At 37.3% G+C, this 24,832-nt stretch overlaps 1 protein-coding gene across 3 annotated transcripts in view; it reads left to right on the top strand.

Moving 5' to 3' along the window:
* Positions 1-15,437, top strand: part of HAPLN1 (hyaluronan and proteoglycan link protein 1) — a 66,461-nt gene extending 51,024 nt beyond the window's left edge. For all 3 annotated transcript variants that reach the window (XM_019746357.3, XM_019746358.3, XM_074328761.2), the window contains exons 3-5: positions 4,830-5,201; positions 9,535-9,837; positions 11,823-15,437. In XM_019746357.3, the coding sequence (XP_019601916.1) occupies positions 4,830-5,201; positions 9,535-9,837; positions 11,823-12,112 (965 nt within the window). In that variant the 3' untranslated portion in view covers positions 12,113-15,437. The remainder of the gene's footprint in view (positions 1-4,829; positions 5,202-9,534; positions 9,838-11,822) is intronic.
* The last annotated feature ends 9,395 nt before the right edge of the window (positions 15,438-24,832 follow it).

The following is a 24,832-nucleotide window of genomic DNA, read 5'->3' as shown; positions in this document are numbered from 1 at the left end:
AACCTGAGGGAAACAAAGTCATGACAAACAGTTAAAGGTTAAGGAGTAATATACTCCATATTTGTTTCCCAAACTATTTATCCTAGTCAAATGTAATCTGTAAGGTACAATGAGAGACCAATGTCTAAATTATGTATTCTGCTTAAATGTTGTCTTTAATATATATATATATATATATATATATATATATATATATATATATATATATATGTTTTTATAAAGCTATATGATTGTACAAAGCAAATAACAGGTAGCCATGTCTACTGCCTAGCTAAGCACAGGCTCTAGGCAGCTCTAGTCCATTTCAGTCAACTGACACTTACGGAATCCAGGCACCATGTTGATGCCGGAGAAACAGTGTGAACAAGGCTTGGAGGAGGGAGACAGAATGACTGCTTACAGCAGACTGTCGTAAGCACAGCAATAAGGATGCAAATGCATCCTGGTTGCTCATCCTAGGGCAGGTTTGGCTACGCTAAGAAGGTAACAGCTTCCAAAGTGTTAGTCTTACACATCCAAACCCACGAAAGTGATAACAGATGTCACCCAAATAAGGAACTATTTTTAAAATCTGTGCAATTTTTTTTTTTTTTTTCAAATGACTCATCATAGAGCTGACAACTGAGTCTGTCCCTACCAGTTTGGAATGTCAGAGAGGAATGAGCTTTCTCTTTGGAGCAATGAACATTTTTGAAAATAGATAACGGTAGTGGTAGCATGACATTGTGAAAGTAATTAATGCCACTGAATTGTACACTTAAAAATGGTCAAAAGAGCAAATTTTATGTTGTGTATATTTAACTACAACAAAAAAATATTCCAGTGATAGTGATAGTTTTTTTCTTGGGAGGGTAATATTTTTAATTCCTTCATTAGCATTTAGTTAGCCATATTAAATACATTCCCCAGTTTTTTGTTGTTTTTACATTTTGTTGATCTAGGAAGTCCAGAAGTTTATAGGCTACTTCATCTACACACCAGAGAGAAAGTAACCAACACCAAGACTGATTACTTTGCACAGTCCACAATTTATTTTTAAAAGACAAACTTTGATCTGTATCACCTTCTCTTTTTTTCTGTCACCTCTATTTTTCTGGTAAGCAACAGCAAAACAAAAAACAACAACAAAAAAACATGACTTTTTTTTTAATAGAACTAAGCATATAGGTAATAGGCCAATATCATATTTCCAAATTTTTTTCAGCCACTAATTGTTTTTTCCTATCGTTTAAATGACTTCATCTAACTTACATAGCAGTACAAATATCAGATGGTTGGTCATGCCATTGCTTTCATAATTTGTTGAAACTAAATGATGTCCTCTGGATTTCACAGCAGAATTTGTGAAATAATAACAAGGCCCTGCTGTTTCCCCTGGAGACAATTGTGGTCTTTGAAGGACATCAAATCTTTCAAGTCACTGTCATTGGCATTCACTAACAGAGATAGAAAATTTCTGTAAGTTACAAATTGAACCTTTAAAAAATTCAGACCGCCCCCCAAAATGAGCACATGTATGCTGCCTAGTTTTATTTATTCTTTCCATTTAAAAGAAAAAAAAAAGGAAAACAAGCAATACTCATTCTGATGATCAATGTTTAGTCTTAACTTTTGCATTTACTGCCTGTTGATCCAACAGTTTTGATTTAAACATTAATTTCAAATCGATCCAGGTGTTTGCATGCAATGAAGAGTTTCAAGACTCACTCCAGGCAAGACTATACAAAGTTTGTTATCAGCACTCTCCATTCCCTTTCCTGCTCTTTGTGCCCACCTTCTCCCCTCTCCAGCTTAATATGTGTCCTGGCTGATCCTGATCATGACCACCTGCCACAGTGAGCCTGATATGAATGTTAAGCTCAAGGGTCTCATGGCATAGACCTTCACTCAAGCAGCTAAACCCACGTAGAGCCTCCAATGGAACCCAGAGCTCCTGACTCACTGGCCAGTGTTCATGCTACATCTTACCTATTCTGCAACAGGCCACTCCTGCCATCAATGCTCAGTGCTCTATAATCTGGAGTATGAATCTTCTAAAAACAAGCAGACTAACAGAATACTTTGTTCTCAAGGCCATGTTGGGGGTTTAGGTTAATGAACATTAAAGGTCCTCAGTCATTCCATGTTACATGTTACACATCTTAGGGTTCTTTGAATTTCAGCCAATGACTTTTGGCACCTATTGCCTCAATACCCTAGCCACCAAAATAATAAGAACGGCATAAACTTACACATTCTGGCAGGCTTGTTAGAAAAAGTATTTTGTGGGAAGCCAGTGGACATTTAGTGTCTGCTCAATTCTCAATATTATATCACATAAGTCATCATCTACTCACAATGCTGAAGTAAAAGTAAATGGTACTTAAAAAATCAGACGCTTATACTTCTAAAATACAACAAGATGTTTAACAGTTAACCACAGGAAAAAAATTAGGAGTCTCAGTCCTTTGTACAAGAGTTTTAATCTTTGCTTTAACTCTTCAATTTATAAAACACTCAGACCTGGTATTCATTCTGGAATACCTTATGATTATGCTAAACCACACAATAATTTCCAAGTTTCCTATATAACATAGGTGGCATTTTATATATTTTTTCACTCCACATGGTTCAAAACTTTGTTAGTGAAACTCTGGAAGGTTAATATGCCAAAACTATGTCCAGTATCAGGCAGTAGCATATTTGAGAAATACGGTGGAAAATCTCCACAGTCGGAAGGGTTAGCAGTGAGTGGACACTTACATTAGGTCAGCCATTATTTTAAGTGCTTTGTGTGTCTATTAGGTCTATTACATTTAGTAGCTATTACTGCCCCTAATTCACATATAAGAAAATTGGGATTTAGAGGTTACGCAACTTCAAGGCCCTAAAGCCAGTAAATGGTGAGGTTAGAACAATGTCTCTATCACATTAAAGCCCTTGTTCCTATAAATACTGTAACCATCACAGTGCATTTGGACATTAGTTTTGACTTTAAAAAGCTTGAAATAATAATAATGAAACTGCAACCTCTTGTAGTTCTGTGTCATGTCTAAACTCAGGACTGGCATGGGAAGGCCCAGCTCCCAAGTATTGTCCCAGGGATCTGGGTAGGAGATGTTTCCTATGGCCTTCAGGTATAACTGAGCAAAAACTCAGTCAACAGCACCTTTTCCTTTTTCCCTGAAAAAAGACACTAGAGAGATTTAGGTAGAACTTGGATGCAGTCATTGAGCATATTGTAGGGGAAATTATGTAGGGTGGAATTGGATAGATTTACTTTTCATTTCTTCCCATTCTATGCCCCTAAATAAGAAGATAAAAAGTAGAATCTAAAGAAAAAGTTGAATGAGTTGGATTTGTGATTCATTTTAATTAAGCCACTATCCTCTTTTTTTTTTTTTTTTAATCTATTCAAAGTGGGGGCATTGATGGCTTTGTTAAACTTTTCAGTTTCTGAGGACTGGGGCTGACTTATACATGAAATTATGTTTCTCTTCCAATATTACATAATTCTGATTGCTGTATGATAAAAATAGAACCGCTATATTTTCGGACACTTTTTATTTTAAAATCTGACTCCTACATATGCCATTAAATCTGTCTGGCGGTGAGTGGCTATTCTTCTTGATGACTTGTGTGTCTTAAATGATTCAGGGCCAAGGTTTATTTAGTACCTACCTGCCTAAGGCAGGAAGGGCTGCATGAAAGGTGGCTTTGGCAGCCTTTGAAAGCTGTGTATGGATGACAAGGTGCTTGTGTCCGAGAGTTCTTATGTCACTTTCTCATTTTCAAATCTTGCGCATCCTTAAGAAACCTTGTCAAGGTCAAAAGCACAATGAGCTAACCAGGGGAAACCCCAGAGAAAGCCAAGATCTGAAAATAACATCTGTCTCTCTAGAGAATGGCAGCCCTGCTGACTTGGCAAGCTTGGAATACTGCGGTGCTTTCTGGAAGGCTATAAAGTCCTTGGAGGAGGGAGGAGGACAACAAAAGGGCAAGGAAAGGAAAGGTGGAAGTGATAAGATAACTGTAAAATAATATATAGCAGGAAGCAAAGAGAGAGGAAGTAGAAGGAGATTTAAGGGAATAAAGAAATAATTATCTGGTTAATCAGAAAATAACTTTGGATACACTTTTAACATTCAATTTTGAGGATTATATTGGAAAATCTGGAGGGTTTTTTTTAAAGCATCGTCTAAAAATACCTTTCTGATATCTAGCCTTTGTATAAAAGTAAAATATATGTTTCTTAAAATGTTCCAGAATGGCCTTTTAATCACAGGTGTATATTTCAATAGAGGCCATAAATGTGAAGATATTTTAAGTTATTTGCCCAAAAGAGTATAATTAAAGTTAATCATATTGTTTTATTCTTTCTCAATAAATATAATACAGATTTATTATATTAGAAAGTCCATCTAGGAAGGGAGAAATTTACCTACCTTGAAATTTTTTGGTTTATATTGATGAAATATTCATGGTACTCTTGTCACTTTTCTTGGACATATTTCTTCATTTTTGATATTTAAATGTAAAAAATAAAATAAAATTTATTATAACATCATCAAACTTCAGATGACTATGATGTCTTATTCTAATATTTCTTAATAATTATAATGCACACCATTCCTTTTTTCAGTGGCTTTAAAGACATGGCTACTTTATAGATTCCCTCTAGGTATTACAGGTATATTTTCAGGTCGTTCAAAAGAGATTAATGTCCAACAATGCAGAAGAGCCTATCACCCAATGCTACTGTTTGTCATATATTCTGTAAAAGTAGCATATTCATTATATTAAAAAGTTTAAAAGAATATTAATAGCTATTTTTTGTTTTTTAATTACAGCAGAAAATGGCCCCCATCTACTCGTGGAAGCAGAACAAGCCAAGGTGTTTTCCCACAGAGGTGGCAATGTTACACTGCCATGTAAATTTTATCGAGACCCTACAGCATTTGGCTCAGGAACCCACAAAATTCGAATTAAGTGGACCAAGCTAACTTCAGATTACCTCAAGGAAGTGGACGTTTTTGTTTCCATGGGATACCACAAGAAAGCCTATGGCGGCTACCAGGGTAGAGTGTTTCTGAAGGGAGGCAGTGATAATGATGCTTCTCTGGTGATCACAGACCTCACCCTGGAGGATTATGGGAGATATAAGTGTGAGGTGATTGAAGGATTAGAAGATGATACTGCTGTGGTAGCATTAGATTTACAAGGTGAGTATCTATAAATCATGTCGAACTTAGAAATGATAATCATTGGTCTTTCATTGCATGACGGGAAATGTCTAGTGGTTACCATAGTGATGGTGTGAGAAGCCAAAAGTCCGTGCATAGCATGTTTCTCTATTCTTTTGTATTTTGTAGTCTGTCTATGATTCCAGCTTTCATATTTGAAATGTACAGATAATGGTTAAATGCAAAATTGAAGCAATTTGCAAGTAGGAGAAATGTGCAGTGGAACTGAATTAATAATATTCAGAAACTGCTCTTTATGCTATTCAAAATTTAAATCTCATTACATGGTTACTGAGAAATTCAGAATGGATGCTTTTTTTTATTATACTTCTAAAATTATCTCAGTTTCAAAATAATGGCAAGTTTTGGAAAGGACATCTGCTAACTGAAATACATGTAATTGTATTCTGTAAACTAACCACGAAAACTGAATTTAACAAAAAAGGAACCTCCAGATTTATTTAAATATTCTTGTAAAGAAGCAATTGTTTTTAATGGTCTATATAGTCTCTGAGACATTGAATACTAAATGGTCAAGGCATTGGGGAGGGATTTTATTTCTTATATGTGTAATACATTCAGTAGCTTCAAGAACAAAAACGTATACACAGCTAAACAATAAAAAGTGTCCTTGCCATCCTGTGTCCCTTCAGCCCAAAGCCCACCCTCTATATGCCCCGCCAGGAGGGAAACTCCTCTCCTTAGGTTTTCATGTTTCTCAAAACATCTTACATTCATGAATGTCCGTGTTTCTTTATACTGAAGAATGAACTTTGGCTGCATTGATAGAATACTTTCCTTCTTTATGCACATCAACTATAGGTGTGTGTTTGCTGGAAATTCCTTTCACATCCTAGAACAGATTTGGGCCTTTGGAAAAATATGTTTGGTCTACTAGCACATCACTGAATATTTAACCTTCTGAATCCCATAGAATCCCATCACATGTATGGAGATTTATAAATTACACGATGTCATAAGGTGCATTTTTGTGACCTTCTCATCTCTTAGTTACAGTTCTTGATTCCTGATCGCATGCCACCTTGTGCTTTCAGTTTTTATTGATTCAAATTAATATCTATGAACATTGGTGAAAATGAGGCCGAATGCATAAACACATAGTCTGAGAACTTTCAGAAATAGAAAAATAATTTCAGATATGTTCACAGCACCACCAGGTACTATGAGAGTCCCTGAAGAAGGTAAAATTAGGCTGTATGGTATCTGCCTTTTTATTACTAAAAAGATTTACTTTATGGAGTTATTGAAATTTAGTTTTTATATGTACCATGGTATGAAAACCTTTCCTATGTCTAATAAATTGATATTTGCCAACAACTACGATGAATTAGACTGTGTAATTATAAATCTTAAAGAATGTTTTCAAAACACATTTTAACTAAACTACTCACATCATTTGATATTATTCTTTTCCATATGATGCATCATCCTTATTAATCCCCTTTGTAGTGAGGCATACCAGCACTTCCTAGAAAAGTAAAGAGCTTTTTATTATATTTGGACATGTAAGCATGAAATAATTATACTTGAAAAATATCTATATACCCGTCTTTCTCACCCATGAAAGTTTAACTTTTCTTTTTTTTTGTAATGCTGGATGAAAGCAATCACCATTGCTCCATAACTCAGCTGTAGGAATTGCACATTTTTCCACAGAGCCAAGAAAGTTTCTGCAGTCATAGTCTTTGATATTAATTAATGTTAACTAGCTGGAAGAAAATAAGTAAATAAATAAAACACTAACAAACATGTAGTTCCAGAAATATCCCTGCTTTCTTGTTAAAAACATCTGATTGTTAAAATGAAGCTTTTAAAACTTTGGCTAAGACATAGAAATTGGCCTTAATGTACTTGGAATGTATTCTTTTCAGCATCATCAAACAGTAACTAAATTTTATGTAAATCTTTAAGTTAATATAACTATAAGGTGACCATTTATTCTTACAATTGAAAAATAGTAAAATTTTAATATAGGATTTCACTTTAACTTTAAGAAATGGTTGCATGAAATTATGTTAAATTTGAAAGGAACTCTAAAAAAATACATTACACTCGATATAGAATGAAATCAGTCATATTTCAGTAACATTCAGTGATTAATCAGGGACAAATTACTAATGACAACATTTTCCTAACGCCCACGAGAGTCCACCAAATCTAGGTTGCAGTGAATTTTAACCTGAAAGACAGTCTTGGTCTTTAAAATTATTATAAATTAAAATATTCTACATTGTCCACTGTGACCATCTTGAGCCATTTGGGAAATGGAATTCAACCCAAATGGTTTCCTTCTCTCTCCACATTGAGATACTTTGAGATTTTCTATCACTTGAGTTTTAGCTGCCAAGGAAATCTCTACTGTATAAATTAAATACTTTCCCTTTCAGCGACATTCCTGGGGTTGCTGAGGAAAGAGGATGAAAGGCACGAGAGGACAGGGTAAACTGTAGCTAGCAGTTCCCTCCCAGCACTGACTGGTTTCTTAGCTGGATGCCTGGGCAGAGCTCTTAGATAGAGCCATCTCCAGGCTTCCCTGCCATCATCACTGCAGGAGGCAGCGGCAACCCAGAGAGTCTTTTCCTCCTTCCTTTTGGCTCCGATTCAGCTTACAGATCCCTCAGCCAGGAACCTGAGAAGGCAGGATGAGATCAGGAAACCTTCCTGGATCTCTGCCCATAGTGGACAGTGCCAGCTGGACTGCCCTAGAGGGACAAACGTGTTCTGCAGAAGCCTTCGGTGGACGCAACTTGATTTAGGCTATTGAAATGTCTTTTTGTAGAGTCTTCCAGGACAACTTAAAAAAGAAAACATTTCCTGTGTACTGGTTACACTATTAGTAAATTGTACATTCACTTTGAATAGAGTCTGCAGGCTCATAAAAATAGCACATGTGATATAATTCACCAAATTATTGTGTCAGTGGGACAAGTGTTTATATTCCACATGCTAAAATATTAATCATTTCTAATTACATTCTAAAAAATCCCTGGTAAGGCTTTGAATAATCACTCTAAATTAATTGTCTTTTAGCAACTATGGGAGGAGACATTTTGACACCGTGTTCATTCCTCAAGTTTAGGAAATGGCACAACGTGCTTTCTAATGTCATCCTCATCCCTTAAAGAGATTGTGCAGAAGGCTCTGAGACAGCTCAATAACCTCCCATGATTATTTGACCAAAAAGAATGCTTTTGGAAAACGAATGCACTTTCCCAGGCAAAGTCAAGTGCCGAATCACACCATTTTACATTTCCTAAGGGTTTTGCCCTTTCAAATATTTAACTTAATTCTTTGGAATTAACTTAATCAATAGATGTCTATTCTGTACCTACCATGTATAGGACAAGCTTCGGAAAGGATTTTGTTTTGCTTTTCACTTCTATCTGCAATAAAAACGTTTTTAAAAGGTTAGTTTCAGTTTGTAATATATGAATATGGAAGCTGAAAAACAATATTGGAAAAATTTAAATGAAAGTCCTTGTTTTAGTTGCATTGTTCAAGAACAGAAAAAAATAAATAAAAAGATTAAGTAAAAATTGAACTAGATAAGATAGCCATGATGCTTTTTATGCAGGTGTACCTCGCAGTAAAGAATTGTCTTATTAAAATGAAATAAGACTGCTTAATTAGGTTTTTGTTAGATATGCAAAGGATTCACTCTTGGTTTTCTTTGCATTAGAAGCCTTCTAAGTGAAAGTTACTTATCCGAAAGTTTTTAGGAGTACCTGTAAAAGGAGGTATATATCTACATTTGAATAATTTAACAGTTGTTTACACATGTAAAAGATTATATAAAACTAATTACATAAGACTAATTACTAAGAAAAAAAAAATTGCAAATTTTGATAAATACCTTCTCTCCCAGCCCTATTTCTACATCCCCTACCACTCCTAATATTCAATAATGACTTTTTCCCAGGTAAAATGGGGCTTAATGGTAACCCATTTTAGGGTTAGTAACCAGTAGCAGATGATAAATTCTCAAGGAGGGCTATTTGGAAAATATAATCTGCACTGAATCATTTCAGAAAGGAGAATTTTAAGGGTCGAGTTGAATTCTCAGCAAAAGATGTAAATTACTGAAGTCATACCACATAGCCAATTGCAAAATGCTCAGATCTAAGAGGCTGTTTGAAGGGGAAAGGGACCATGAGAAGCCATTATAAGTTGACCAAAAACTACTACTTCATCTAATGAAGATTCTTTTATGTTTTTCACCAGTGAAGTGTGATTTGCTCATAGTTGTTACTTTTTGTGTCACTACCGATCTCATGCTTTCTCCTTTGTACAGGTGTGGTATTCCCTTACTTTCCACGACTGGGGCGCTACAATCTCAATTTCCACGAGGCACAGCAGGCTTGCCTGGACCAGGATGCTGTGATTGCCTCCTTCGACCAGCTGTATGATGCCTGGAGGGGAGGGCTGGACTGGTGCAACGCCGGCTGGCTCAGCGATGGCTCTGTGCAATACCCCATCACCAAACCAAGAGAGCCCTGCGGAGGCCAGAACACAGTGCCTGGTGTCAGGAACTATGGGTTTTGGGATAAAGATAAAAGCAGATATGATGTGTTCTGTTTTACATCTAACTTCAATGGTAAGATATTAACTGTTCTGCTTTCTTTCCTATGCCAAAGACCAATATGTTCTATGCCACTAGACTTGACTTTTAATTACATCTACTTAAAAAAGAAAGCTTTCACATATTGTTCCAGTTAGCAAAGACATAAAAATTTCTTTAATGTCATTTTTTAAATCTACATAAGTCAAGCAAAAGTGCATATTTCTACTATTCCTAGGTTTTATTGCAATTGTTATTATGAAATAGCTTAAACTGTGATGTTGTCTGGGATTTATTTCTTATTGCCAAAGATGATGCTGCCACTGTATGTCCTCCCTAGGCTATAGATCTCCCAACTGGCATAGAGGTGGCTTCTGTGTCACATTCTCTTTCTCTAAATTACAATGTCAATATATTCATAGATGATCAGCAAAGCTCAAGATAGAGTTTTGCAAGAAAAATAAGTAGAAATAACATTGGTGGTAAAAGCAGAAGAAAAGAGATCCAAGTTGCCTCAATGTTGATGACTGATTTGTTGCATTCAACATAAGTCCCGACCCTACCTTCTTCCATTCAGAACAAGCACATAATTTGTGGGGCCTAGTACAAAATGCAAATGTAGACTCCTTGTTCAAAACTTACTGAGAATTTTAAGATGGTGACAGCAGGGCATTAAACCAATCATGGGATTTTGTGTACTGCACACGTTGCACATACATGAAGCAAACCCTGGCCCCATCACTTTTTATTTCAGTTCCCTGGTGACATGCTTTGGAAAAAATAGCGAGGGATCAGGGATCAACAAACTTTCTGTAAAGGGCCAGATAGTAACTAGTTTTGGTTTTGTGGACCATATGGTCTCTGTTGCAACTACTCAATTAATGTAGCTTTGTAAGTAGTACCACAAAAGCAGCCATAGACAATATTAAATGCATGGGTGTGGCTATGTTCTGATAATACTTCATTTGACTCATGTGCTGTAGTTTGCCAACCTTTGGGATAGATGATAGAATTAACCCTCTAGCTGATGTTCCAAAGGCTTCTACCCTTTCTCCAAATCACATCATCTTAGTCTAGAAACAACTGGCAAGCATTAATTTATACTTCAGTAATCTATATTTAATGAAGTGCAGGGGGATATCACATTACAATGTGTCATCAGACAAGACATTATATATTACTTAAAAATGAAAGTCTGAGAAAATCTTCAGTCACTTCAGTATCATTTCAGTCAGTTGATACAATATTTTATACATTTTATGCATATTTAATATATATTGAAGGGATCTCAGTAATTAACACTATCCAATAAGTGGACTTTCTCATGGGTGGGGGGGAAGTTAGGTATCAGGGCTTTCACAGAAGAAAATTGAAAAAAAAAAAATCATCCTTTTTGCTAGTGAGTGAACAGACTATGTTCACATTGTGAGCCTGTATTATTTATGGCAAGTGACTTCCTGTATTTTTTGCATTTTCATACTGTAGTCTTTTAATAAGAATAATGTCTTATTGATACCTGTAATGAAAAGGACTTGAGAGCTTTTGATGTTTTTTAAATGGACTTTTTATGTCAGGAATGTTTTTTGATCCTTTCACATTCAAATTTTGCCTCTCCAGAAACTTGTGCTGGGGTTCAGTCTTGCTACAGCTAGAATTTAAATAGCTCTTGGCTTTTAACATGGAATTCTGTCTTCCCTGGTGCACAGAAGGGCCCTTTTAGTCACTAATTAGCTAACAGAAATTGCATCTGTCATTTCCCTTTTTCTTTTTTAAAGCTATAAAAGAGCATGTCTGAACACGTATTACCCGGCAAGAAAAAGGAAAAAAGAAAAAAACAAGAAATTTAAGGGAGAGCGACCTAGGGGCACTACATTTGATTGAAGAGCCTATGTTCCCAAAACTTTGCAGACATTGCTCTATATCCCGCTTCATTGAAAAACACTTCCGTTTTGGGCTCTTTCCATACCTATGTGGCTCAGTCACAGACAAGCCTATTGACTTTCTCTCCTTCTCTCCCGCAGGCCGTTTTTACTACCTGATCCACCCCACTAAGCTGACCTATGATGAAGCGGTGCAAGCTTGTCTCAATGATGGTGCTCAGATTGCAAAAGTGGGCCAGATATTCGCTGCTTGGAAACTTCTGGGATATGACCGCTGTGATGCGGGCTGGTTGGCGGATGGCAGTGTCCGCTACCCTATCTCTAGGCCAAGAAGGCGCTGCAGTCCCACTGAGGCTGCGGTGCGCTTCGTGGGTTTCCCAGATAAAAAGCATAAGCTGTATGGTGTCTACTGCTTCAGAGCATACAACTGAGCGTGCCCTCTAGAGCACGTCCGGTTTAAAGTCATTGAGAACATGTGAAAGGTTTTTTTCAGTACGAACTCATGCAAGTTACCAAAACTGTGATAACCGTTTTTTACTTACTGTAAAGAGTCATTTTCATAAAGATCAATTCATTAATTTGTTTTTGTAAAGCTATCATTCAATATATATTTTAAATTAATATAATTTTAAGGGAAGTGCTACATAAGGAGCCTTTAAAGCCAAACTGTTTAGGCTACATCATCCCAACGAAGTATCCTTTCATGAACGGGGCATGCAATAGTTTGAGGATTGCTAGGATTAAATTAAGGGAAGTAAAGCTACTCAGAGCAGCAGCTTCCACAAGCACAAATTTTACACATTTGTACAATTTTGAAATGCACTACAGCAAACAAATTAGAACAACAGATTTGAAATACAGGCTTCTTTACGTAAACAGATTCTGAGAGATTGCACAAAACTCAGTTTCACAAGAAAATAATCTACTCTTTTCTAAAAGTTAATATTTCAAGTCGCCAATAGAATATTTTACTCTTTAAAATCCTGCCTTTTTGACCAAAAAAAAAAAAAAAAAAAAAATTTCATATGGACTCCAATGCATAGTAACAAGCACAGTTAAAACTCCTTAATAACCCCATTTATATGAAGTATGAAATGTAAATAAGCAGATAATATTTAACCAATGAGAGACTCTTACCTTCTAATTAAAATTACACATGTTTAAAAAGAATTGTTTTATCTTTGGAGTAGCTTTACTGAATTATATTTAAATTCTAAGGGTCATTTGCTAAGCTGCATTTAGCATCTACTCAGGGCAGTTATATAGATAAACTGCTGGACAGAAAAATTGTAAAATTTAGCAGCTTGATTTTATGTTAGCCTACAAAATTGTATTGTCCTATAAAAATAACTTTAAACTATTTAATATTTCCTTCTTATTTACATTACATTGAAAAATTTAAATCATTAAAAAAAAATGAAGAACTACATACTTGCCTAACCAAGAAATAAAGTCCCAACTATCAAATTCTTATTTTTCCTATTTGTATATACACTAGAAAGCCCAACTGGTGCCTGTGTTTGGGGGAAAAAGTCAACAAAGTAGTTCTAAACCTTCCTCTATATGGAAAATGTGGTCAATGATGTCACTTTCTTTGCTGGACATCACTAGGCATAAAGGAAACACTGAAGCTGTCATCAAAGAGTTTACACTAAAATCTTCAGTAAGTGAAAAGGTGAGTCCAGCTTCAGAAAAACAACTTTTCACATTAGCAGCTTCAATCTTAAATAAACCTCTGTTTTCCTATATTTTTATGACTCTTGAGACCCCACAGGGACCAATATTTGTATTCAAATTACATTTCATGGTTTCCCATTGTTTCACAATAAGGTCTAATAAATGGGATTTAGTATAATAATCCAAGTATGACATAGCTGGTTTGCTTTCATGAATGTTTTTATGTAGCTTTTCCTCCCATGAACATGAGTAAATAAATCTGTTTCCTGAATTGATTGTGGTTGCATTTAAAGCTCTGTAATAATTCTAATAAATTTACTTTCTAAATGTAGAGTTACATGTGTGGAAAGTATAGAACAAATTGGAAGCTGATGAAACCATAACTATATTCATACATTATCTAGACAAAATATTGTAAATAAAAGTAGATCGCTTCTTTTATCAAAAGCATATCTGGAAATTTTTAGATGCTTTAATATTAAAAGATGACAATGTATGCATGCACATTTTTACATTAGGTTAGATATGCAAATTATACAAAAATATAAATCCAAAGAGATTGTGAGATTTAATTCCAACACTGTTGATACAAATAGAACTCAAACTTTTAAATTAAAAACACCTGAATGGTCTAGAGTAAGATGAATATATTATTTAAAGAGGGGACTATCTCCAAAAGAGTGACTCTTAACACCTCAAATATGGGGGTTAGCTCATTGGAGGAAGCCCATACTTGAACAATTATTACCCACGTTACAAGAATTTTATTGGAAATGCAAGTGGGAACAAATTTCTTTTGAAGCAGATGTATAATTTTCAGTTATTGCTACAGAACTCTACCTTTATAATGTTAAGTATAGTAGCATTTCTTAACTTTTGAATACTTACTAGTATAGGAATTGGTGCTGATCAAAATCTCTGGACTGACTGTTAGCTGATTAAAATCTATACTGATTGCACACCATTTTTCCATGCTTGTAAAAAAAAAAAAAAAAAAAAAAGAAACAAAAAAAAAATGAATACTGCCAGGCAGAATTTTTATGTTCCCCTAAAGGATGATAATCCTGACACCCCTTTGGACTTCTACTTGAATAAGGATTTTTTTAATGTTATCATTTTGCCATTTTTCCACCAAATGTCTATTTTCTTACTTCATTCCCCAAAATATCTCACTGAGGATGTCAGAAAAATAAAAGGTTTACTAACAGAAAGTCAGCACAATTCTGGCTAATTCAGAAATTGCTCCTCAGATTTGGGTTTCAAGAGTATCAGAGGGGTAAGATGGGAGTCTAGGTTAAGAAATCTTATTTTGACTATTTTGTCCATAATTATTTAACACTTGTGGCACATATAAGGAACAAAATTTATCTGCAAGTTTCACCAAGAAACCTACATTTGAAAACACAAACAATAAGAAGAAATGATTCATATAAAAAGAATAGGAATGGAAACAAATTTATCACATTAACACTGGACGCCATCTTTTAATGACTGCTGCCATATTTTATCACAGTAATTTTTAGTCAAATATGGTATTTGTAAATTTAAACTTTCTCTCATAGAAAGGGGGCCGGTACCTGATAAAGTTTTATTTTATGCAGTAATATAGTTGCTTATTATTGTGGCAATTAGAAGTAGACTCAAAGGAGATTCCAATTTGGTTGCTGGCAGCCATACTGGGTTTCTTGATTTCAGTGCTCCAAAGAATATGGTGGTCTCATGGTGTAGCTGACCACTAAGAATGGGAGGATTAAAAAGGAATTACTATCAATTTTCAGCATAGAATGCATTGAGAATGATCCATGGATAACTGACAGTTTTGTTGAGAAGTTAACTGTATCATAGCTCGCTACTGCCAGAGCAGCAATGATGTACAACAAAAGAAATAAAACATACAAAAAGTCATTAAGCCACATAATTATAAGAAAATCAGTATTTAAATGCATTTAATACCTACTGAGTACAAGTCTGAGGAAAAGAACCAATCTGTATTACAAAAAAATATATATATATATGTTTTCATTTTCTGTAAGACACAATGAACTGGTAAACATTAAAAGTCAATTTTGTGTTACTGCAGTATCTTTTGATTCTTCTGAGTTGTATAACCTTAGCTATTTTTTCTTTGTGTCAAACTCTATAAATACATCATTTCAAGAAAAGACATTTAACCATTCTTATTGAGGTACATTTAAGTTCAAATTGTAAACACATACCAATTTCCATTTCCCGGGATTTTTGCAAAGTTAAGGATAAAAAGGAATATATCTACGGTGTTACTACATCAGCAAAAGTGGCATCCCCAAATCCATTGGCTTTTTTCTCTCTTTATATGATTCAAAGCATAATTTATTTTACTAATCAAATTAGCAATCCCAGAAATCCATGGTGTCAGTGATGAGACTAAAATACTTGAGATACTTTATGACTTCAATTATTAGTACTGAATTAAAAGGAAGATTTTTGTTTCCATAATAAAATCATCACATTCCAATCATTTTTCAGTATTTCCATTCCTTCCATGAATTTTCAACGTAGAAAATAGTCTCTGGATTTTCTTAGTACATAGAAATGGATTCTTGGGTGCAAGAATCTATTGCTGGTGCAGTGAATTGAACACAAACACACTCAAAGCAGTTTGAGTCTTTGACATTCAAACAGAAAAGTACACTTAAAATTTTCCCTGTACTTCTTTGGAATACATTGAACAACCTTGGAGAGAAAGTCCAAGGATAATATGGAATTAAAGCATCTCATTTTAGTGTTTAAATTCTCACACAGATGAAAGATATCATGTTTACTTTTCCAGCAAATGTATTGTATTACTACAACCTGCTCATATACAAAACAAGCTTGTTACTAATACTGAAAAGTCCCAAGAAGTTTCAGAATGCCTAATTAAAAACAAGTTAAACTGTTGAGATATGATGTCCAACCAAGTGACAAGGTGTCATGCAGGGTGTCATGTGGGGTCTCTAGTCCCACTCTCCACATAAGAACACAGAACTTGGTGAGGCCAAACAGGAACACCCACAGAGCCATAGATAGGGGAGTCATACCACTATAGTCTCACTGGCGGCTGGGCTGGAGACACAGGAAGAAGGAACCACACGATCTGCAACCCACCGTCCACTTGTCTCTGCCAACCAACCTCACTTGTTAACTGCAATCCGCCTCTCTGCAATCCACAACCCACAATCCGCGCTTGCTAGCTTAGCCACGGCAGTTATATCAGTGGCTAATGGCTAACTGGTAACAGTTGATGGCCAACTAGTCACAGCTGATGACCATCTACTACCTGAGCCAGCACCTTTCCATGTGAGGCCGAGAGCCTGGAAACTACTCTCTGGGAGTCTGTCCCCACACAAGGCTTAATATTAAGACTATTTTGGGGTAAAATGGACCCTGTGTGGGATGGTCAGATATGCAAGGAGAGTAATAAAGCAAAGGATTATTGGGGAAAATGAAGGAAACAAGGATGAACTAAGAAGCAACTGACACCAAAAGTATAAGAAAAGGATATTTCCTTTCCTGGCATGATTTCTTAGGCCCTCCGTTTAGGATAATTTAGAGGCATAGTTTAAGATGTCTCTGTAGTGTTTGCTTCTCAGTAGGTGATATATCAGGAAACTGACAGCAGGCTACATGCCCCAGTCTTAGGGAGGAAATTCACTGCACACATTTTTTTTTTCCTACAAAGAAGCAAACAAAGCTTATTTATTTTCTCTATATTTCTTTCAGGCCAATAAAGTTTTGTCACCTTTATAGCCACTCATCATCTGAAACAACTTGGGTCAGCCTAGAGGGTGATTCCATGTCTTTCTTGAAATAAACCAATTTTCCTTCTCAGCTTATGTCTGTCCCCTGGGGCTATTCAGCATCACCTGCTTCAGCTATTAAGAGATGGCTGTTTCATTTAGTTGATACCTGACTGCAGCCTGAGTTCCGTTTATTCAGGGGAATCTTTCCTGGGTGGAGAGAAAACTCAGACTCTCCATTACCTAACAATGAAACTATTGGCTTTATCAACACATATAAGATTCTTGGATGGTGATAGAATTCCAAGAATACTTTATTCCCACATTTTTTATTTCTAAGGAAGGAGTTCAATTGCCAGCTCTTATCCTGCTTGAAATATCTGTTTGTTTGTTTGTTTGTTTGTTTTTATGATTCTCCTGTTGATTTTCATCATTGAAAATTCTGCCTTCTAAAACTTATATTTATTTGTAGAGAACAAAGTGAGTTTGAGGTATTAGAGTCTTTGAAAGGCCCTTCTTTGAAGATGCTGAGAATCGTGCATGTGAATCTAAAACAGAGCTGCAGAACCACTCATTTGTTATTCTGATAAATAAACATATTCATGTGTAATGGTTGCTATGAACCCAGGGAAAAGATAAAGTCTTTTGGGGTTCTTCCTGTGCTCTAGTTCTGCCAAATTGTACATCCTTGCTCCATGGGAAGATACTTACTCCTGTAATGAAAGCCAAATTTCAAGTGGCTGAGAAGGGAATTCTGCTGTTCTAATAGAAATAGTGTTTTTTTGTTTTGTTTTGTTTTAAAGCTAGTCTTTAAGTTCAATATACATGAAATTTCAGTAATCTGTTAAAGCAGTTGTACTCAGCATATTGACATCACGTAGGGAGATTTAGGAAACACTGAGGATTGGGTCTCTCCCCAACAGATGATTATCAAGGGTGCAACATGGACACAAGAATTTTTTAACCTCCCCCCAACCCCAGTTAATTCTAATATGCAGCCAGTATTAATGTTACCGGAGAGTGGGCACTCCTTGGCATGGTGTCCAGGTTCTTGGCGTCTCAAGCAAATTGAAGGAGATAGAGAAATAAAGTGGTGAAAGAGTAGTTTATTAGAAGGGATAGTACACGCAAAAGAAATAGGAGTGGACCCAAGCAGTAGAGAGTGGCTCAAGGGCCATTATAAGAAAAGAAAGTACACTCTAAAGGGTTTGGAGCCGCCCCGCGTAAAGGCAAGGCTCAAGAGGCTCAAAAGGCCGGAAGGCTCAAAGGCCCAAAGCTGGCATTATTAGGAGAAAAAGTATACTCCAAAGGGTTTGGAGCAGGCCCTGAACAAAAGGATGGGCTCAAGAGGTGCTGACTGGAGAGGACTTGGAGTTTGTATCCCTTTTTTCCTCTAGAATGGGCTGTTCCTTACTGGAGTGGGACCACTTGATTGACACCTGATTGACAAGAGGATATTACCTCATCTTTTTAAACTGCGCATGTTCCTTCCCAGAATTCAGTCTGTTATAAAGCTCTTAATGAACGTCTGGGCATATGTATGATATTATAATGATGGCATGAGGCCCAGGTGAAATGAAGGTCGTTGTGGCATTTACTGTGCAGGTGTGAGTGGCCAGTTTAATCTAGTTGGGTATTTTGTACCCATTTGTTTCTTCATAGCAGTTGTAATGCAGGGTCTCAGCTCCCTACAGGTGAACACAGGATATAGTGAGGCCGAAAAGGAACAACAATGAAACCACAGATAGGAGGTTCATACTACTATATTCTCAACGGCAGCTGGTCGAGACACAAGAAGCAAACATCTGCCAATACCTCAACAAGGGGTCTTCCTGCACCAGTCTCGCTGTCAGCCGGGTGAGACACAGGAAGTAGGATCCACACAATCCACACCATCCAGCTTGCTAAGGTAGCCACGGCAGTTATATACAAAACAATAGTGGCTAATGGCCAACTGGTTAGAGCTGATGGCCATCTAATAACCTAGACAGCTCCTTTCCACGTGAGGCCGAGAGCCTGGAAACTGCTCTCCTGGGATTCCATCCCAACAGGGTAGATAATTATAGTGAAAAGGGGAAGTTTAGGGTGGAGAGGGGAGGTCTTTTGGGCGGTCGCATTCTGTGGATTATGCAGGAATGCAGAGACCCGATGCCTATCTCTAACTGCCTGCCTTGTCTTCCCCTTGAGAGACGTGATCCCCATAAAATATCTATGGGAAGTTGAGGGACAGAGGGTCTTTTCTTCTGTATCTGCTTCCTGCTTGGCAGGGGTGTAAAGCTGTCCCTACCTATTGGGGGATTCACAGAATTCTCACCCTATCTGATCTCAGATGAGGGAAAGGGGTGTCAAGATCCACCTGTAAGACCGAGATCTGCTTAGAAGGCTGTGCTAGCTTCTTTGGTTGGGACTGGTAATCTTGCTAGGGTATCATCCATATCCCCAAAGCCCCTGAATGAGGAAAAACAGGTTTTAATTAATAAATGTAAATGTGATGGCTTAAAGAGCTGAGCTCAAAGCCATTGATACGAGGTGGCTATATGATGGTGTCATGCAAGGCGTCTGGCGGGGTCTCTGCTCCCACTCCCCACATAAGAACGCAGGACATGGTGAGGCCAAAAAGGAACACCGACGGAGCTATAGGTAGGGGAGCCATACTACTATACTCTCACTGGCGGCTGGGTTGGAGACACAGGAGGCAGGAGCCACACTATCCACAACCACTTCTCTCTGCCAACCAACCTCACTTGCTAGCTGCAATCCACCATGCTAACTGCACTCTGCTCTTGCAGGCTCAGCCACCATCTTCTTGCTAGCTCCCATTTTTCTGCTAGCGTAGCCACAGCAGTTATATTAGTGGGCAATGGCTCACTGGTTACAGCTGACAGCCAACAAGCCACAGCTGATGGCCATCCAATTACAGCTGATGGCCATTTACTACCTAAGCCAGCACCTTTCCACATGAGGCCGAGAGCCTGGAAACTGCACTCCTGGCTCTGTCCCCACAGATGGAAAATCTGTTCGCTTTATGGAGGCTGTGGCCCCTTAACCAGTTATTCAGGTGGCGTTAATTGTCCAGGAGCTGGGCCCAGAAGAGGTTGGGAAGAACCTCTCAAACATATATGGTTTGACTTCAATGGTTACAAGCAAGTATAAATCACAAATTTTAGGGTAATTATCTAAATCAGGGGTAGGAGCTGAAAAACTGGGGAGAAGGAAACTTACAATTTCTATAGGGAAGAAAACTTAAAGTTTTTCAGGTGGGGGGGCTACTTCTTGGCCCATATCATTGAGAACTAATGGTCTTAACTGATTTAGGAAGAAAAATAAAAACCACTCAATTGACATATAAGTAGAGTGATATTAATAGCTTACAATTAAAAATAACTTTTAAATAGTATAATTGGTTTGAAGTTGATTGAACTTAGAGTAGTTGTCAAAAGTAAATGTTTAATTCATTTGACTTACTTTTTCTACTCTTGATAGTTCCCATTATGTTAGCAAATGTGTATTTAATAAGCTATATATTTGCCTGCCTGTCCTATTTTTGTCACTTCTATAAAAATGACATTAAACCATGTATATAGTATACTGAAATCAAATTCTTTTCCATCTAAAGTACTGAAATCCAAGGGCTATAACAATGAGAGAATAAAAAATTGGGGGGACAATTACTCAAATTCCACATTGACATCAATAATTCTGAGATTTCAGTTATATCTCAGAAAAAGAATACCTGTGTCCACAGTGAGCTTTACATACAAACAAAGACCCTCAAACATTAAAAAAAAAAAAAAGCCCACACAATGCTGACAAGATAGAAAATAGGATTGGGGGGTGCAATAGTGGTGAGGACACAAAGACAAAGATAAGAAATGGAGAAAAGAGGAGAAAGAATCCTACTTTTGTCCTGAGTAAAGATATATGGTTGGATGAAAATAGTTTACCAATACCAGAGACAACTGTCTACTTTTTAAAACTCTAAGTAACAAGAAAATCTCAAATAAACAATCTAAACTTACACCTAAAGGAACTGGAAAAAGAACAACAAACAAAGTCCAAAGTGAGGAGAAGGAAGGAAATAATAAAGATCAGAGCAAAAATAAACAAAATAGAGTCTAAAAAAAAGTACAAAAGATAAATGAAACTGAGAGCTGGTTCTTTGAAAAGATAAATAAAATTGATAAACCTTTAACCAGACTCATCAAGAAAAAAAGGAAAGAGAACCAAAAAAATAAAATTGGAAATGAAAGAGAAGTGATAGCTGACACCACAGAAATACAAAGGATTATAGGAAAATACTATGAACAACTATATGCCAACAAACTGGACAATCTGGAAGAAATGGATAAGTTCCTAGAAACATACAATCTTTCAAATCTTCCAAGACTGAATCAAGAGGGAACAGAAAATCCGAACAGACAATTACTACTAAAAAAATCAAGTCAGCAATAAAAAGCTCCTGACAAACAAAAGTCTTAGACTGAATGGCTTCACATGTGAATTTTAACAAACATTGAAAGGGCAATTAACACCTATCCTTCTCAAGTTATTCCAAAAACTTCAAGAGGAGGTAAGGCTCCCAGGGTTATTCTATGAGGCCAGGATTACCAATCATAGACCCATACCCCTGATGAACACAGATGCAAACATCCTCAACAATGTATTAGCAAAGCAAATTTATCAATACATTAAAAAGATCATACAGGAGATCCCAGATGGTAGAGTAGATAAACACTGTGCCTGCTTCCTTCTGTGAACACATTAAAATTACAACTAAATTATAGAACAATCAACCTGAAGAATCATCTGAAGTTTAGCAGAACAGAAGTGTTATAATTAAGGATATAAAGACACATCAAGACTGGTAGGAGGGGCAGAGAAACAAAATAGGTAAGCCTCAAAACCGTGTGGTGAAGAACTGGGAAGAATATCTCAGCTGCAGAGTTCGCCCCAGAGGAGCGAGGGACACCTCTCACAAACCAGGATCCCCAGGAAGAGGAGCTCCCACAACATCAAACCGTGAAAAACAGTAGGGATTCCACCATCTGGGTGGGATGGAAGTCTGCAGGAAACCCAGACATCCTCATAAACAGCCCATGTACAGACTCACTCACTCACAGGCACTCACCCTGGGCTCCAGCAGAGGGACGGTGACTGGCAGGGGTTGGGGGGCTGGGGGATTGAAGGCTTGCAGGGGGCAGACTGAGTTGTGTGAATTCCTAGTCAGGGCTGGAGGACTACCATCATTTTCCCTATGTGACGTCCTTCTCCAGGGCAGCCAGCAGGTGGATGCCGTCTTTCTTGGGTTGAGCTCACTCCCACAAGCCAAATCTGAATCTGATTGGCCTGATGAGCTCCTCTCACTCCACCCAGCTGACTCACTGGGACCCCACCCCACCCAACTTGCCTAACACCAGAGGCACTTTCTCAGAGAGCAGCCAGCCTCACCAACATTGCATTCTTTCTTGGAAAACTATCAAAGTCCACACAGGCCCCAGATGGGTGGTGATTGGCCTCAAAGTGCTCTGACACTTGATGAGTGGCTCCAGGCTCAGCAGTGGCACCAAGTTGGAGTCTACATTAACTTGTTGACCACAACTCTTCCCACTCTAGTAATTCACTGAGACCCTGCCTCATCCAACTTGTTTACCACACAAGGCTTTATCAGTGACTAAACCTTAAAGGAACTGGCAAGTGGCAGGAGGCCTTGGGGCATCCTGGCATTTTGCAGCTACTCCAGGCCTGGTACTGGTAGCAGATGTTCTCAGTTCACTGCGTGTCCTCTCCCACATGCCTCCAGGATTATCACAGGCAGCAAACAACTGCGATTTCATTGTAGTCCTACCAGGTAGTCCCCAACAGGTCACAGGCAGTGCATGACCTGGGCCTCCACCAGAGGTCCTCACAAGGAGCCCCAGAACCAGCATACTTGGAGGTTGGCACAAGCCACATCACAGCACCACACAATTAGCCCCACAAGTGGCACAACCAAAGGGCAGTTTCAACAGGCACCAGAGCTGAAGGGGCAAATTCCACATGGTGGGGTAAGCCCCCCAGACAGCAGCCCATAAGCTGTGGATGTGGCCAAACCCTACAGCCAATTAGCCTGAGGGTCAACGCCACCAACTGACATGCCAATGGCAATTAAGGTTCAACTTTAATAGGAAAGTACACACAACACACAAAAGGGACACTCCTGGAGCACTCCCAGGGCAGGTGACCAGGGAGACTATGCAGGGGCCCAAAGGGCACCTACTACATAAGGCCACCAAGCCAAGACTGGGAGACATAGCAGATCTACCTAATACATAGAAACAGAGAGGCAACCAAAACGAGGAAACAAAAAATACATCCCAAATAAAAGAACAGGAGAAAACTTCAGAAAAGGAACTGAACAAAATGTAGGCAAGCAATTTACCAGAGACATAGTTCAAAACGATGATTATAAGGATATTAAGGAATTTAGTGAGAACTTCAACAGAGAGATAGCAAGCATAAAAAAGGACATAGAAAGGATAAAAAAGACCCAGTCAGAAGTGAAGAATACAATCACTGAAATGAAGAATGCACTAGAAGGAATCACCAGCAGACTAGATGAAGGAGAGGATCGAATCAGGGATTTTAAAGACAAGGTATCATAAAACAACCAATTGAAACAGAAAAAAAGAAAAAAGAATAAAAAAAAAAAATGAGTATAGTTTAAGAGACCGCTGTTACAACATGAAGCGTAATAACATTGTAATCATAGGGATACCAGAAAGAGAAGAGAGAACGCAAGGAATTTAGAACATATTTGAAGAAATAATGACTGCAAACTTTCCAAACTTGGTGAAGGAACTAGACATACAAGTCCAGGAAGTGCAGAGAGTCCCAAACAAGATGAACCCAAACATGCTCACACCAAGACACATTATATCTAAAATGGCAAAGTTTAAAGGCAAAGAGAGAATCCTTAAACCAGCAGGAGAAAGGCAACTAGCAACTTATAAGGGAGCTCCCATAAGAGTGTCAGCTGTTTTCTAAATAGAAATTTTGCAGGCCTGAAGGGATTGGCACAAAATATTCAACATGATGAAAAGCAAGGAACTACAACCAAAGTTACCCAACAAAGCTATCATTTAGAATCTAAGGATAGATAAAGAGCTTCCCAGACAAGTAAAAGCTAGAGTTCGTCACCACTACACCAGCATTAAAAGGAAAATTAGAAGGACTTCTTTAAGATGGAAAAAAAATATCAAAATTATGAATAATAAATGGCAAAAGGTATATATCTATGAACAATTACTTTCAATGTAAATGGAATACATGTTCCACTCGAAAGACATAGGGTGGCTGAATGGATAAGAAAACAAAATCCTTACATATGCTGCCTACAAGAAAATCATGTCATATTGAAAGACATTGAAAGAAAATTGTAAAACACTGAAGAAAGAAATTGAACAAGATACAAATAAATGGAAGCTTATATCATGCTCATGGATAGGAAGACTTAACATCATTAAAATGTCTATATTACCCAAAGCAATCTATATATTCAATAAAATCCTTATCAAAAAAAAGGTATTCATCACGAAATTAGAACAGATAATCCTAAAATATATATGGAACAACAAAAGACTCCAAATAACTACAGCAATCTTGAGAAAGAAGAACAAAGTTGGAGGTATCATGCTACTTGATATCCAACTATACTACAATGCTGTAGTAATCAAACAG

This window comes from Rhinolophus sinicus, chromosome 3, assembly GCF_057876585.1.
Source record: "Rhinolophus sinicus isolate RSI-liver-muscle chromosome 3, RSI-T2T, whole genome shotgun sequence".
Lineage (NCBI taxonomy): Eukaryota > Metazoa > Chordata > Mammalia > Chiroptera > Rhinolophidae > Rhinolophus > Rhinolophus sinicus.
This window is presented reverse-complemented; position numbering and strand designations above follow the sequence as displayed.